At 45.1% G+C, this 16,520-nt stretch overlaps 1 protein-coding gene across 1 annotated transcript in view; it reads right to left on the bottom strand.

The window, feature by feature from the left end:
• The window catches only part of HTT (huntingtin), a 188,082-nt gene that overhangs the window by 28,400 nt on the left and 143,162 nt on the right, over positions 1–16,520 (bottom strand). The window contains exons 39-49 of the mRNA XM_011935439.1: positions 14,967–15,174; positions 10,798–10,939; positions 7,968–8,147; positions 7,660–7,836; positions 7,290–7,366; positions 5,802–5,940; positions 4,768–4,890; positions 3,228–3,441; positions 2,661–2,806; positions 1,232–1,409; positions 157–258 (exon numbers count right to left, since the gene is read on the bottom strand). Of these exons, the coding sequence (XP_011790829.1) occupies positions 157–258; positions 1,232–1,409; positions 2,661–2,806; positions 3,228–3,441; positions 4,768–4,890; positions 5,802–5,940; positions 7,290–7,366; positions 7,660–7,836; positions 7,968–8,147; positions 10,798–10,939; positions 14,967–15,174 (1,686 nt within the window). The remainder of the gene's footprint in view (positions 1–156; positions 259–1,231; positions 1,410–2,660; positions 2,807–3,227; positions 3,442–4,767; positions 4,891–5,801; positions 5,941–7,289; positions 7,367–7,659; positions 7,837–7,967; positions 8,148–10,797; positions 10,940–14,966; positions 15,175–16,520) is intronic.

Genomic DNA, 16,520 nt, shown 5'->3' with positions numbered 1-16,520 from the left:
GGACTAAAGCCTCCCGACGGCGAGGGAGAAGCAGCAGGACACAGCCGAGATACGGTGCGCTCCCAGGAGTGCACACTCACCATGCTGCACGGCTTTGTGAATGACTTTTAAGTCTGGGAGGAACCACATGTTAAGAAAGAATGGGTCGAGACTTACTCTGTGTGTTTGGATCTACTTCCTCCTCCTCCTCTCTGATGGCTTTTGGGGTATTTGTCCTTCTTTCTGGACTAAGAAGCTGCTCTCCAGGCTGCACTGCAACTAAAATTACAACAGAACAAACAGAAGAATTTCCACAGACTTCCATCAGTGCTTTTCATTCAAAATTTTACATTTGTACAGCCTCACAAAAGTTCAAAGGGATAGACAGACGAGCCTAGATTTCTTAGAACCAATTTTAGACAAACAGACAATATTAGACTGAGGTAACAGTCTCTTGGTTAGTGGTATACGCCTGAAGATTTGTACTTCAGATTTCATTCAGATTTCTAAGTCCCTCGACTGTCTCCTGTTGGCCATCTCTCCCCCCCAGGTTATTATCAGACGGCTCAAGATTCATTACTACCAAAATCATCTCTATAACCCCCAAGAAGTCTGGTTTTTAAGTATTAATCCCTGGATCTTTGTTTTCAAGCTGGCTACAAATGCACAGATGAAAACAATTATGAAACATCAAAACATCACTCTACAATGTTTAATTTGAAAATACAAAGCTTCAAAATGCCCTCTAACATGTAAACCATGATGTCCAATTTTTTAAAACTTGTGGCTAATAACCCTTGTTGAGGATACTGTTCCTTGAAAAGAATAAGCCACTTTTATTTTACAGTACGTTAATATTACAGTGCAGTATAGAAACAAGCATTTGAACAGAAAACAATCTTCTGAATGTAATCTTACTAATCTTACGATCATATAAGACTAAATGCATAAAACAGTCAGCTAAGACCAAAGATCACAGAGACATAAAATTTAGAAGTAATTTTGAGGAAAGCTGAAATTCCAAAATCTAAATAAAATGACTAAAAAAGCAAATTCAAGGTAAATTCCAGTGTAGACTCCAATTTATTGGAGAGCAAGAGATGGGGCCCAGCCCTTCCTAATGCATATTTTGTCTACCTCTCCATCCCCAATTCCTAGCTTAGTACCTGGCAAACAGGCAGCACAAAATATAAACATGGTGAACTAGACAGGAACTAGGATAGGAACCCATTGTTCATGGATGGGGACTCACCAGCCTCCAGGATGAAGTGCACACAGTGGATGAGGGAGCAGGCGTGGGTCACAAACTCTGCGGAGGAGACCACGCTCCAGAGGCCAGGCAGCTGCAGGGCCAGGCAGCAGCAGTCCAGCCCCGCCTGGAGATCCAGACTCAGCGGAATCTGCTCATGGATCAAATGCCAGGACAGGGCCTAAAGGGAAGTACCAAGTCACAGAATGCCCACTCGTGTACGTTCATTTGGGGAGGCCGTGTGAATCAGTTGTGGTGGAACCGTCCAAAGCATTGAGGGGAAGCGGGTCCAGATGCCCTTGCGCTTCCAGAAGGACAGCTCTGACCTGACTCCATTACATTCAGTCCTGACCCAGCTATTCCCCAAGGTGCCAGTCCCCTCTCTGCCAGAATGCCCCCTTAATCTGCTGCCTCTCTCTCCTTCAGCGCTGTGGGCTCCTGTAGAAATCTCTCCCGGGCTATGTGGCCACCAGGCCAGAGGTTCTTCCCCGGGGCTCCCACAGCACTGGGGCTTGCCTCTGTCATAGCCTCAGAGGTTGAATTTGAGAGCGTGGATTCTAGGGATAGCAGGCCTTGAGTTTAAACGCCAGAATGGCTACTTCCTAGCTCAGTGGACCTGGGCAAGTCACTGAAATTCTCTAGGCCTCGCTTTCCTCACCTGTCAAATGGGAGTAACAGAGCCTATCTCACAGGGAGTTGTGAGAGTCAAATAAGAAGATGCGTGTAAAGTATTTTGTCCTGCACACAGCAGGCACATAATATAATCGGCAGCAACCACCCTGTGCTGTGATCACACGCTGGCTTTCCCACTTCCCCACTAAGCTGAAACCTAAAGGACAGGGATCACAAACCATCTAACTCCATGTGGTTCAGAATAAGGGTGTATTCATCATTTTGTGAGTAACGGCACTGATGCCCTTTGGACTCCTCCCCTTCTTTGGTGTGAGGTGGAGGCGGAGCCTCTGTGGGTCTGCAAAGTGTGTCCCTGATGAGGGCAGGCAGCACAGCGATGGACCTTTAAGGATACAGGCCTGACTTTAATGCATCCAGAATGTGTACACGTTTTGGGGGCTAATTACAAGCACCAACACAAACCAAGTATTCCTTGGCTGACATGTCCAGGCCACCTTAAGACACAAAGTGCCTCCAGATGATTATTTTTCAAGTCACTAAAATTACGATCCACATGACATTGGAGGTGCAGATGAGAAGGGGACCTGGCTGACCTCACAGGCCACCATGAGGAGTGGCGAGGCAAGGGTGAAGGATGGCTACAATAACTTGACGGTGACAAGACTTACTGCCAGGCTGAGACGGAAGAGTGGCTGGATTGGTCAAAGCTCTTGCTTTTCAAATAAAACTGCTTTACCCTCTCCAGTCAGCCCCGTGTCCCCTCCCCACAGCAACACTGAGCTCCTGAGCTGCCTCTTACCTCAAGGGTTGCCACCACGAATTTCAGGGTGTCCTTCTCTTTCTCAGGAGGAAGGTGCAAGTGACTGGGCAGTTTGGAGACCGCCACCAGGTACTGTGCCAGGGCCCGGGCCAGAGTGGTCAGGGACTGATACAGTGCAGCATCCCCTGAAACAGAAGGCCCTCGTGGGTGGGTGCAAACGTGAGCACAGATGTAACACCTTCAAAAGGCAGTCAAGCAATTCTTTGAGAATCTGATGAAAGCACAAGACATTGTTCCTCAATGGCACATCTACACATCCGTCCACATGACTGCATGTAGTTTGGGGCTGCACCTCCCCTGAGGTCTGGCCCAGCCTTCCTCAAGGGCTTAGAGCTCTATGTCCATGACCATGTCAATGAATGGCAAAGTGGCAAACATACAGGAAGAAATTCTGAGCTCAGGACACCAGTGCTGCTCTTTAGCTACCTCTGTAAACGCTTTCGGTGTATTAGATCCACTGCCTTTATTGTATATTTACTTGGTGCAAAGTACTATACGGGCCCTGGAATGCTTTTTAAAAATAAGATAAATTTTAATTTTAATTACCAAATAGATCATTCAACTTGCTCCAGTAGGCCGCCGGCTCTGCAGGCAGGTCAGACTGGAAGACGTGATGGACAGCAGGGAGCTGCTGCACAGTGTCGCTCACGCGGGCCAGAGTCACCTCACGGGCTGCTTCAAAAAGTGGACTCTTCTGGCCACCAGAAATTTCACTCATCCCTAGGCTTAAGCATGGAGCTAGCAGGCTTAGGTTGAACTCCTGAAATCAGAGCATTAAAGGTTAAACAAACAATAACAACAGATTATGAGCTTTCAATCAGGTAAGAAAAACACAACAGAAAAAAGAATAAGGCAAATGTTTCTGAGAAAACACAGATTGGTATACCATCAAAAATGTTTTTAAGAAAATTCTACTCTATGCCTGTTACAAATATTTGAACAATTTCATTCAACATATGCTTAGTAAAATATATTTCTGTTCTCTCTTGGTACTTTAAGTAATATTTTACTTTTTTATGCTCTTGGATTTGCCTGAAGTAAAAATTTTGGTATGACAATTTTAACTCATAAAAACAGAAAATCAAAGCTAAAGTGTCATCCAAGACCTCAGTGATACACCAACCATCCCTGAAGTTTGAAAAAGATGTTCAAATGCAGCTGAAATAAGTAAAAGTAGCCATATGAATGACAAAATTTTCGTTGGAAAACCTCGCCTGGCTCGTTTTTTTTTTTCCTATGACAATTTGGATTATGTTTTAGCAACCTTTTTTGTTTAGCCATTTATAAGATTGGGGGCCAATTCTTCAGGTAAAACATCTATCTTAGTTTAATATTCAGAAAAGCATCATGAATGCCAAAAGTTGAAGCTTTCTTTTACAGTCAGAACTTTTACAGCTGTTCAAAGCCCAGTTAGCAAATTTGGAAAACCTAATAAACAGATCACTAAGTAAATTTATCACTCAATAAGTTAGTTTTCACTGCATGAATCTTTTTTTTTTTTTTTTTTTTTGAGACGGAGTCTCGCTCTGTCGCCCAGACTGGAGTGCAGTGGCCGGATCTCAGCTCACTGCAAGCTCCGCCTCCCAGGTTTACGCCATTCTCCTGCCTCGGCCTCCGGAGTAGCTGGGACTACAGGCGCCCGCCACCTCGCCCGGGTAGTTTTTTTTTTTTGTATTTTTAGTAGAGACGGGGTTTCACCGTGTTAGCCAGGATGGTCTCGATCTCCTGACCTCGTGATCCGCCCGTCTCGGCCTCCCAAAGTGCTGGGATTACAGGCTTGAGCCACCGCGCCCGGCCCATTTTCTTTAAATGCATGAAAGGTTGAATGAAATCGACTTGCCTCCTTGGATTCTGATGTGGCTGAAACAATCTCGACCAGCATGTCCCCCATGTCCCGGCCTCCTGAAAGGGAGTCCTCCCCACTTCCCAGCCCCATTCAGAGTGGGGTCTCTCCGTCATCCTGTCCCCTTCCAGAGTGGAGTCCCCAACATGGGTTGTCAACAAGTGAGTCACATGAGGAGACAAATCCCACTTGGAAGCCACAAGAAAAGCTGAGGATTCCTTGCCTCCGCTGCTCCCCCCGTACCGAGTTCATCATGAAGGCACTCATATCCTCAGCAGGAATCCGATTCACCAGCTCTGCACCTTCCAGCAGCGCAGAATCTGACCTGGTCCAACACTGGGATTTGACAAGATGAATGTACCAGTCCTGGGAAGAAAAAGATGAATAAGGGGAACACGATGGGTGGCGTTCAAGGGGACTTCACATCCCTGGAGCTACAGGCCTAGGCCAGTGCTTGGGAACAATGCACTAGGCTAATCGAGAGGGCCGCCGGCCGGCATGCTGTGGCTACAGCTCACCACACCACAGGTCTTCCCCTTGGGACCTCTGTTACCTGCCTGGGTACTCTCACGGCCTCCCCCTTCACCTGGTAAACTTCTAATAGTCCTTCCAAATCTAGCTAAACTACTAAGGGTTAGCGGCCCCTTTGCCATCCTCTCCTGGGTTGTCTGCTTTGCTCATCTCTTCCCAGCAACCAGAGCAGGGCAGGGCAGATGCTTAGCAAATAGAGCCTAAGAAGGCAGGACTGAACCTTCGCTTTCTTATACTTGGGCTGCTGGTTTTTGAAATCTAAATTCATATTCATAATCTGAACTCTCTCCAGGAAAGCAGAGTACCAAGGCTCTACCAAGACCCCAAGTGGTCCCTAATTGTGAGGTATGAGCAGTGGAGGTGCTGACAACATACCAGAATGGCTGGCCGTGGTGGTGCAACTCACAGGTGGCCAGAAGGTATGAGGCGATGGAGGGAAGCTAAATGCATTGACACGTGCTTGAAGGCCTGTGCAGTCAGGGGCCTGCAGGCCACAACTGACTTTCCCTTGATTCACCCACTAACGACTCACCCTGCACTCCTACTGAAAGGGTCCCACATCAGCACTGCTTTGCTCCCTCGGACCTTGATGGCCCCCCAGGTCTCTAACCACAGCTTCACTGAGCCGAGCCGAGCGCCAGCACTCCTTGGGTCCACCGCGCCTCCTCTGCACACTCTGTATCTGCCACGGGTGACAGAGGCACTCAGTGCCCTGTGCCTCACATGCAGACAAGCTGGACACTTACTTTGTCCGGACTCACTGTTTCCAGTGACACGTGCCCATCCCCGTCCAGCGGGTGGGAAGAGACTGGAGGAGAGGGACTAAGTGAGTCTTGCATGGTGGAGAGACGGAACCTATCCAGCAGGGAATAGAGCCTTTGGTGTCTAAAATACAAATAAAAATGAAATTACAGTGCAATTTTTTTTTAGTCTTAGTCTAAACTCGGCACACTAGGATTCTAGAAATAGACACTCTAAGGATGCACTATTAGTGGCTTCTTAAAGGAAAATGAAACTTGTTTAAAACTTTTTCTTCACAGCTATTTTCTCATCAACACTCAAACAGATCACGATACAAATTCAGGCCCTAGTTTACTTCTAAGTATCATAGTTTGTACTCCATTAATACTGTCCAGAAATTTCATTTATACTCAAACATTGCAACAGTCCATACATGGTATAAAAGCTAATAAAGGCTTTCTTAATAAATGTAAAACAGATCATCTAAGACTCAAATGCACAAACTCCACTATCAAATATCCCAGTAAGACAAATGATAGGAATTTATGGTCATTTCAAAATAAAATCACCTCATCTGGCACAAGATATTTATAATCTTTTAATCTCCCTCATCTGGACTGAAGACTAAGTCTAGGGTCAAAAAGTAATAATAGTTTATCTGCCACCATCTGCTATGAGAGTGACAACTTTATAATGCAAATTACACAACAGCTTGGCCCTACAGACTGAAAAATCATCCCAAACTGTCCACCTAATTGTGCCCAATCCCATTTAAAAACACCATCAAGGTACTCTTAAGACTGAAATCAAAGCATAATAATTTTTGTGTGTGTGTTTTTTCTTTTTTGCAATTTCAGCTCAAAGGACACAGCATGATAATTATATTCTCCTTCTCTGCTGTCTCTCTTTCCCTTTCATTCACCAACGGAAGAAAAAAGGTAAAAGTTTAACTTATTTTGCAGTCATGGAAATACATTCACATAGGAGATGTAAGGATTTCTGATAAAGGCTTCTCAAAGACTTTGCAAACACAACTAAGTGATTAAATGCTTTGAAGAGAGAAAATGGCAACGGGATGCAGATATAAGTCCTGCATGCCAAGGATTCAGTAATGTCTTTCAGATTTGCCAACTCTTGTTTAGCAATTAGATGACACGCTTTGATTTTGCTAAGATAAAGCGGATAACCTATTTTCCCACTCACCACAGGACAGTGAATACAGGCATTCTAAACACTACCTCTCAAACAGCCAACAGGAGTGCAAACTCCCTCCACTCATGTCACAGACGTGATCCTGCTGGTTGTCCTTTACTCCATATGAAGTGAGATCTGGTTGTTTTAAAAGTAGGAAGCTTTCTATTATGGCACTTCTGCAGTAAACCCACCTATAACACACATCAGTTTCTTGTCCTGTGAATTTATTCCCGCACAAATCTATATCCTTTATATCCTGGTTATCCTAACACAAGGACGACCTGTGTTTCCAGCATTACCTCTGAGCGAGCCCGCTGCTCTGAAGGTATTCCTGGATTCTGTTGAGTTCTTCCATTGGCAACTGGGCCATGCTGCTCTAATAGACAAAAACACATTAGTGTCTTTGTGACACTCAACAACCCAAAATAACCTCATGCTCATTTAAAAAGGATAAACTGATGTGTACAGTTCATCCTAGTAAGGACAGACTAGAAAAAAATACAGGAAACAGATCAGACACACGAGGAATGGCAAGTTTGCAGATATTGCCATGTTTCTATCGGTGACCATGTCAAGACCATACCTATGGAGGAAAAAGGCAGCCACCTGTTTTGCTTGGCCTGCTAAATTTTCAATATAAATCAATATCAGGGTTTCTTTTCCCAATACCTGTAAATTTGCAGCCAGAAGCATTTCTACCCGGCGACAGGCAAGGATGTCGACCATGCGAGCCAGCACACGGAAAGGGGTGCACAGAAGCCTGTCCACATACAACGTGAGCACAGCTCCCGACTGGCTGAGGTGGATCCCCTCCAAGCACTGAAGAGTTTTCTTCAGAGTGGTTGGCTAACAGCGAGAAGGCAAAGAACAAAAGATGACCATTCTGCCAATCAGAAATTAAAGTTAAAAATTTCAATACTCCATTTTTAAGGCAGAGAAAACTGCAACTGGCAAGAGTTGGCAGGATGAAGACGTACAGTTGACAGGTTTTCACAACGAGACTGAATTGCCTGGATGAAGAGGCCGCTGGCAGCAGAGTTCCGATGAACAGCACTGATGAAGTCCTGTACTGGAGGCTCGTGGGAAAGGCTGATCAGATCTTGAATGTGATTTACAATGAGCCACGTTAAGTGCTCGGAGTCATGGAGGTTCTGACACTAAGGAAAAATATGATGACAGATTCACTTTCAAGTACACAAGAAGAGACCAGGTATTAATCCATAGAAAGGCCAGAAAGGGTAAGAAGGAGAAAACACATCTCAAATATAAACCTCACTAAAAAACATACAATGCATGAGCACAGATAATTGAGGAGGCAGGAAACTGGATTTACCAAGGCCGTTACCTCCAACCATGCACTGCAGCAGAGGCTGTGTGAAGTCAGGCCCCCCGGGGAAGTAGGGTACAGCAGTCCAGCTCTCAGAGACACTAACAAATGGCCCAGGGTCAAAGGACAAAGGCAGGCCTCAGAGATCCGTGGGTAGGAGGGGCAGCGTGGTGCTGGGACGCTCCCATCCACAGCACTGCCTGCCCCCTCCCGGGCTTCCAGCTGGCCAAGCCAGTGGGGTTGTCCAATTACTCTTTTTCAATTTTGTGATAGTTCAGTGGGAAAAAAAGAATCCTCTATCACTGCCACAGTTTTGACAGAATTGTTGAATCCAATATATGAATGGATCCCACATATCAAATAAATCTTAAGTGTAGATAAATTTAAGATTTATAACAAAATAAAAAAATATATATTTTTAAACACGCAGAGCCTTTTCATCTTGATTCATAATCCCAGGCAGAAACTGTAAAATGTGATCAATTCCTTGACATTTGGTTAACGATTAATATTTTTCATTTGGGACCATCTGACAGTACAGGTTGAATAACCCTTATCTGAAATGTTTGGGATCAGAAGTATTCTGAATTTAGGATTTTTTTCAGGTTTTGGAATATGTGCATTATACTTATTTGTTGAGCTCTCTAAATCCAAAAATCTGAAATCTTCCAATGGACATTTCCTTTGAACATAATGTCAGCACTCAAAAAGCTTCAGAATTTGGAGCATTTGGGATTTCAGATTTTTGGATTTGGGATGCTCAACCTCTATTAACTTACAAAAATTAATATCTTTTTTCTTACATTTCTGTGAAAAACAGCATGATACAGTTATATTATCCTTAAAAGTAGAACAAAACAGAAAAACTATTTCAATAGAGAATTTAAAGCAAAAAGTGAATATCAACAAATTGCCATCACCAGAAAAAGTCTCTAGGATAATACCTCTTTCAGTTGGAGAGTCGGCTTCCTTTTCTGATTCATAATATTTAACACTGTTTTGCTATGTGACAGCACTATCTATAAGATACCATGTTTGTAACAAAGAAATGTATATGTTTTAAGTATTTTTAATATAAATACAGAAAAAGTATTAGATCTACACCAAAATCTAACAGCAAGTTATCTCTGAGTAGTATGATTACAGAGGTTTTATTTTCCTCTGTTTGTTTTTTGTAAATTCTCCATGGTAAACACGTGATGCTAATTTTACGGTTAAAAACTCCTACAAGTTATTTTTTTTTTTAAGAGAATGGCATTTAAACAGGAATCCATCATAAAATATGGCAATGGGCCGGGCGCGGTGGCTCAAGCCTGTAATCCCAGCACTTTGGGAGGCCGAGATGGGCGGATCATGAGGTCAGGAGATCAAGACCATCCTGGCTAACAGAGTGAAACCCCGTCTCTACTAAAAAAAAATACAAAAAAAACTAGCCGGGCGAGGTGGCGGGTGCCTGTAGTCCCAGCTACTCTGGAGGCTGAGGCAGGAGAATGGCGTGAACCCGGGAGGCGGAGCTTGCAGTGAGCTGAGATCCAGCCACTGCACTCCAGCCTGGGCGACAGAGCCAGACTCCGTCTCAAAAAAAAAAAAAAAAAAAAAATATGGCAATGAACATCTAACACCTTTTCTACAAATTAACTTTAAAAAATTTTTTTTAGAGCAGGGGTCTCGCCTTGTCACCCAGGATAAAGTGCAGTGACACAGTCACAGCTCACCTCAGCCTCAAACTTCTGGGCTCAAGCAATCCTCCCTTCTCAGTCTCTCAGGTAGCTGGGACCACAGGCACGCACCACCATGCCAGGCTAATTTTTCTTTCTTTCTTTTGGTAGGGGCAGGGTTTCTCTATGTTGCCAGGCTGGTCTCAAACTCCCACGCTCTAGCCATCCTCCGGCCTCAGCTTCTCAAGAAGCTGTGATTGCAGGCACGAGCCACCACACTTGGATAATTTTTCATTTTTTATTTTTTTAGAGATGGGGGTCTCACACCGTAGCCCAGGCTTGTCTCAAACTCCTGGGCTCAAGTGATCTTTCCACCTCAGCCTCTCGAGTTGCTGGAATTTAGGCATAAGCCACTGCTCCTGGTATTAATTTTTTAAAAAATTTAAAATCAGAACTCCACTAAAGTCAATGCACTTATCTTGTTTTTTAAATCATTAGTTATTATTATTCCATTGCTTCCCTCAAATTAACAAATATGCCCAGCATCATGTAGGCGTGAAGCCAACAGCTGGGCATTTGATAAATGAGTCAGCTGCATAAACTCTCACAGTCCAGCTTAGAATCCAGTGACTGGAAGGCCAGGCCCGGTCTCCAATTACATGTCAGAGCAGAAGTAAACATTCATTCCAGATTTAGTTTTGATGGAGCTGGCAGGATACCGGGCAGTCTGGGTTCCAGAGGGTCCAGGCAAGTGTCATCTACTCAGGATGTTCTCCCAGTCCCCACCTCCCTCAACCCCATTTTCAGGCATTTCAAACTTACGACATAATCACAGAAGAGAATGAGAGCCCCTCTTCGTACTATTTCTCTATTGCACATTCCAAGTTTGGCTGCCAAGTCAGAATCCTCTTCTTCTCCAGACATCTGGGGACTAAGTAACTTTGTGCTGGACAGACTGTGTCTTCTAGAAGGAGCAACAGATGCATTGACAATGTTTCTGGATGGCAGTGAGCTTATTTGCAAAATACTGAAGATGATTATGTTTAATTCTAGTTCTAAAACAGACAAGTTGGTTTAAATACTGCCATATCAGAATGTTGTATGTGTAATATATACTCTCAGTTATCTATTCCCCAGCTACAATAAACCACATATGAAAAGCTAAAGAAAACAGAATTTAACAGGCAGAAAATGAAAATGCTTGCCTGAATGACAAAATCCACCATAAAGCTGCACATTCAATCAGCACCTTTATTTCAGAACTCACACTGGCTATGTTTGATAATTGAGCAATTGCTTTTCAAATTCCCCATCTGCCATGAAAGTTGCCAACTGCCAGAAAGAAAATCTCCCTGCTTTCACGTTTTACTGTTCGTTTCCCAGTGAAACATCACCACTCTAAACACGTTCAGGGTATACGTTATGGAAATTCTGTTTAAAAACACTTCTCCCCCATTAACACAGGTTATTTCACTTTACGCTGACTTCGGCTCACTTTATTTATCTTTTTTTCTTTTTCAATAGGTGGGAATTATAAACCTTGAGATTCTTGGCTCAGTCCATACAGTTAAAACGTTGACACACTCCCAAAGTGCCCCTCTGACCTTCAGGGTCTGACCGAGGACGACGTCCTTCCCATTGCAGCAAAGGGCCTTAACGGGGAGAGAGGTCACATCAAGCTAAGAATATTCTGAAATACAACAACTCTTCCTGTAATCCCTCAGCATTTAGAAGAGAACCGGTAAAAACCAAAATTCTACAGATTTAAACTTTTTAAAAACTGCCTTTTCTCTGTTTCCCAACTGGTGAAGTGAAAGCAAACTAGAGCCCAGCCATATAATGTTCAGCAGTCACAAGAAGCCAGCCACCAACGCGTGTGCAACGCGTGACGGAACTTTACACACCACTCACTGAAAGGGGCCAGACTCAAAAGGCTGCACACTGCATGGTTCCATCTCTTTCTTAATTTTTTTCCCAAAGACAAGGTCTTGCTGTGTCACCCAGGCTGGAGCACAGTGGCACGATCATAGCTTACTATAACCTCAAACTCCTGAGCTCAAGCGATCCTCCCGCCTCAGCTTCCCAAGCAGCTGGAACTACAGGGACGTGCTTGTAATTTTCAAACTTTTTTTTTCTGGAGATGGGGTCTTGCTAGGTAGCCCAGGCTAGTCTCGAACTCCTGGCCTCAAGTGATCCTCCCACTTCAGCCTCTCAAAGCACTAGGATTACAGGCATGAGCCACCACACCCAGCCTACAGATTCTATTTCTACGACCTTCTGCAATGGGCTGAAGAGAGCACGGACTGGTGGTTAGACCTGGGGAGGGTGGGACATGGCAGAGGAAGAGGGAACTATCTGAAGTGACAGCACTGCTCTGTATCTTGATGTGGTTAGGGGAGGGGGCTGTTACTGACTACAACTGATACAAAAGTACCTTTTACTGTATTGTAAATTATGTGTCAATGTGAAAACTAATAGGAAACTTGCCCTTTCTCAGTCGGCTGTCCTGCCAGCCCAGCATGACTTACACTCAAGCTGTAATTATGTACTTTGCAATAATACAGCTATAGGGTAATGAGCCTCTGAAAGAGAAGAGGCAGCATTTGCAATTCAAATATTAGCAGTAGACATAAAGAAGGGCCAGTGTCAATTCAAATTCAGTCCCAATTTGTAGCAGCACAAGTCCCCCAAATCTCAGGCCATATACTGCCAGCTACTAGTGGCGAATGAACGTACCAAATCCAGGGTGACTCAGAACAAGACGAGCTGGGAAGTGACCAACATGTCATGTGTACCACAACACACCCACAAGTGCTGAAGTATAGGCAGGACTCTAACAGCTCACCAAAAGGTAAGACAGATTGAGTGAATCAAACCCACGGTGACAGAGTCCATAAGAGAGGGGCTAGGCCAGGGCAGGGCCCACACAAGGACCTCCTGGAGCAGAGCACCCAGTGTCGCCTGGAGCCAGCTCCCATCTGGGAGCCAGCCTGAAAGGAGATGCACACTAACCAAGGGGGCGTCAAGGGTAAGCAGCAGGAACTTCTGCAACTGCATAGAGCAATTTTATAGCTGCTGAGTCCGGATAAAAAAAGAGCAGCTGTGTTTTGTGTTTCACACGTCTAGTAATTCATTTTTCTCATCTCATGGAAATAAAAAGATACTCATCCCCCACCATCCATAGCTGGAAAAACACAGTCCTAAGAGCAGCGGTTTAAACCGGAACAGCTCTGCTCTCTATGGGCATCTTGGACACTTAATGGAGATTTATTTTTTCCTTCCACCACAGGGAGACCTCAGACACTCACATACTAAAATGCTTGTTACATATTATCTTCTCTTAATTTTACCTTTACATTACCATTAAAGAACGGTATTTTTTGAATTTAACTATTAGGTTAAAAATCCATTGATCCATTAAATTTTTTTTTTTTTTTTTTTTTTGAGAAGGAGTCTCACTCTGTCACCCAGCCTAGAGTGCAGTGGCGTGATCTCAGCTCACTGCAACCTTTGCCTCCTAGGTTCAAGCGATTCTCCTGCCTCAGCCTTCTGGGTAGCTGGGACTACAGGCACCTGTCACCATGCTTGGCTAATTTTTGTTATTTTCAGTAGAGACAGGGTTTCACCATGTTGGCCAGGCTGGGCTGGCCTAGAAGTCCTGGCCTCAGGTGATCCTCTCACCTTGGCCTCCCAAGGTGCTGGGATTATAGGCATGAGCCACCATACCCAGCCTAATCTATTAATGTTATTTCAGGATAATGGAACAATACAGAAGGTTATAAAGGAAAACTGGGTCAGAGGGGGATCAAGAAATAGTCACAGAATTTACCTACATTTATGAAAAGCTGTAGTTTGCCCTCAGAGGGCTGAACGAAGACGCTTGCTGAATTCCAAACTAAATTTACCTTTGGTTTATTTCTTTTAAACACTGATCATCTAAGCATTTCTGTTATTCCAATTCAGGGAACACAATTCCCAGATTCAGAGCTTTCTGATATAACATCAGAGTGAGCAGGCCTGTCAGAAAAGGAGTGATCTGCTGCATCCGCGGCTGATTTCTCTGCACGTTAAAGCAGCACAGAACTAGGAGACACTGACTTTCTGTCTCCTGCTCCCACAGTGCTCAGTCATCATAACAGGCCTAAGACATCCTCCAAGTATTTCAAATACTTGGATGCCACACCCCACTACACACGGCACAGAGTGGATGGTTAAGAATGCCCGCCAACAGTGGACTTTCCAGCTGAGTGCCATGAACTGGCCCTACTGCGAGCCCTGGCCGCACATGGCCCAGTATCCATACTGAGCAGAGAGGCACGGCAGCACCTGCCCTCTTTTCTCTCTGGAACTTCTTTTCCCCAGGGTGGGATCTTGAGCCTTCCAGAAACACTGTGCTGAGGATTCAGCTAGGGCGGGGGCGTCACAGCTTTTATTTCCATATGCATACAAATAACGGAGTGTTGGAGCACCTAGAAATGGAGCTTAAGCCTGAAAACCTTTTACAAAAAGAGGGCCACCCGTAATGAGAGACTTAGTAAGTCTTTTTGAATGGTCAAATATTTCCAAGAAGTTTTGAAATTTGCTAAATCGTTACTTCATTATCTAAGAATAACCAGAACCACATTTAATTTATAACAAAGTTAAGACATTGCAACATGTCTGGCTATGGAACCAACTGAAGGACTAGAACTTAGTAGGAGCCACACAGCATGACAAGCATATCCCACAAGATGGAATGGTGTCAAAGAACTTGCCAAAGAAAATCACATTTAGAAAGCAATTGCTATTCTGAATGCCTTTAGCTGGACTGCATGTCTGTCTCTACAATATGCTGTCCATGAAAGGAATATTAATATGCAGCAGAAATTTTACAAGCCCTCACAAAAAATGGAAAATGAAAATGCTTTAACAGTGGCCCAATCTCAGGTTACTGGGAGTCTCAGGACAGAGTGCTGGGCCAGCGCCCTGGGCTGTGGGCATTATGAACCTACTTCGGGGTCTGCTGCACTTCCGCCCACCAGCGGTAGTCGGTGTGGTTGACAAGCAGCAGGATCTGACACCAGAGCAGCACCAGGGCCGGGTGGGTGGTGATCATGGAACGAGCCCGCAAATTCAAGCTGTCCAGGGTGTAGAAACTGCCGCCACAGCCATCACTGCGGAACAGTCTGGTGGCAGCTGCTGTGATTCTCCGGAACATTCCTAGAAACAAAGTTAAGAAGGAGAAATGTCTTCGCTTTCATCTCGGTCCAGTGCCACATGGCTACGTGGAGATTTTACATAAAAATGAAACAGGCTGAGTTGTTTCCCATACTTACATATCCACAGCACCTGGCATTTAGAAAATTCTGATTTTTCTAAGCAGAAACAGACATTCTGCTTTTTTTTTTTTTTTGAGATGGAGTTTCACTCTTGTTGCCCAGGTGGAAGTACAGTGGCATGATCTTGGCTCACTGCAACCTTCGCCTTCTGGTTTCAACCTATTCTCCTGCCTCAGTCTCCCGAGTAGCTAGGATTACAGGCGTTTGCCACCACGCCCAGCTAGTTTTTGTATTTTTAGAATAGAGGGGGTTTCACCATGTTGGCCAGGCTGGTCTCGAACTCCTGATGTCGTGATCCACCCGCCTCAGCCTCCCAAAGTGCTGGGATTCAGGCGTGAGCCACCGTGCCTGGCCAATATCCCATTTATTTAATGGATTGGTCAAGAAAGCTAGCATTCCTCGTCTCCCACTGTCCACCCCTGCACTGGTTGGCAATGCCAAGCCCTCCAGAAGCTCCAAGCCAAGAGCTGTGAAAGTCTGAACACAGCTCCTGAAGAAGGAGTCAGGGAACACTCGGCACCTCGAATCACTGCACTCGGGCCACAGCGGGGCCCCCCACAGGACTGAGCCACAGCTACACAGGCAGGAACAGCACTCGGCACCTGCCAAACTGAACAGCTCCTGGGCTTGCTAAGAATTGAGGGACAGAAATGCTGTAAGAGGCCAGGTGAGCAAGCAGGCCAGGTGAGCAAGCATGACAGGTGCTGAAAGAACATGGGCAGCTCCCTGCGGTCCAGGCTGTGTGCTCTCTGCAGGCTCCTGACACCTGACAGCCAAGTGGCCTCTGTGCCCGGCCATGGAGCATCCTGGGCCTGGGCAGGCCAAGCGGTCAGCCTCCTCACACACAATGCTGGCACCGCAGCCACACACTCAGTTAGATTCTACCTGCAAGTTTCTCCACAGCATCCTTCTCAGGGCTCCAGGAATCATGACTTCATTCTATCCTCTCCTTTGGATAAACAAGATCAAAGGCACAGAGACATGCACAGGCTGCAAAGCACAGCAGGGAGAGGCAGCAAGACTTGGGAAACAGAGAAAGGCCTATCTGGCCAAGGTCGCCCTCTCCCCCAGATCTGGGCCTTCTAGCATCATTGTTGGGGTCAAAATTTTGCTTCTGATTAAATTTCAGGCCGGGCATGGTGGCTCATGCCTATAATCCCAGTACTTTGGGAGGCCGAGGTGGGTGGATCACTTGAGGTCAGGAGTTCGAGACCAGCTCGGCCAACA

This window comes from Colobus angolensis, unplaced genomic scaffold, assembly GCF_000951035.1.
Source record: "Colobus angolensis palliatus isolate OR3802 unplaced genomic scaffold, Cang.pa_1.0 Scaffold143, whole genome shotgun sequence".
NCBI lineage: Eukaryota > Metazoa > Chordata > Mammalia > Primates > Cercopithecidae > Colobus > Colobus angolensis.
Note: the sequence above shows the minus strand (reverse complement) of the source record. Positions and strands in the feature narration are given on the sequence as shown.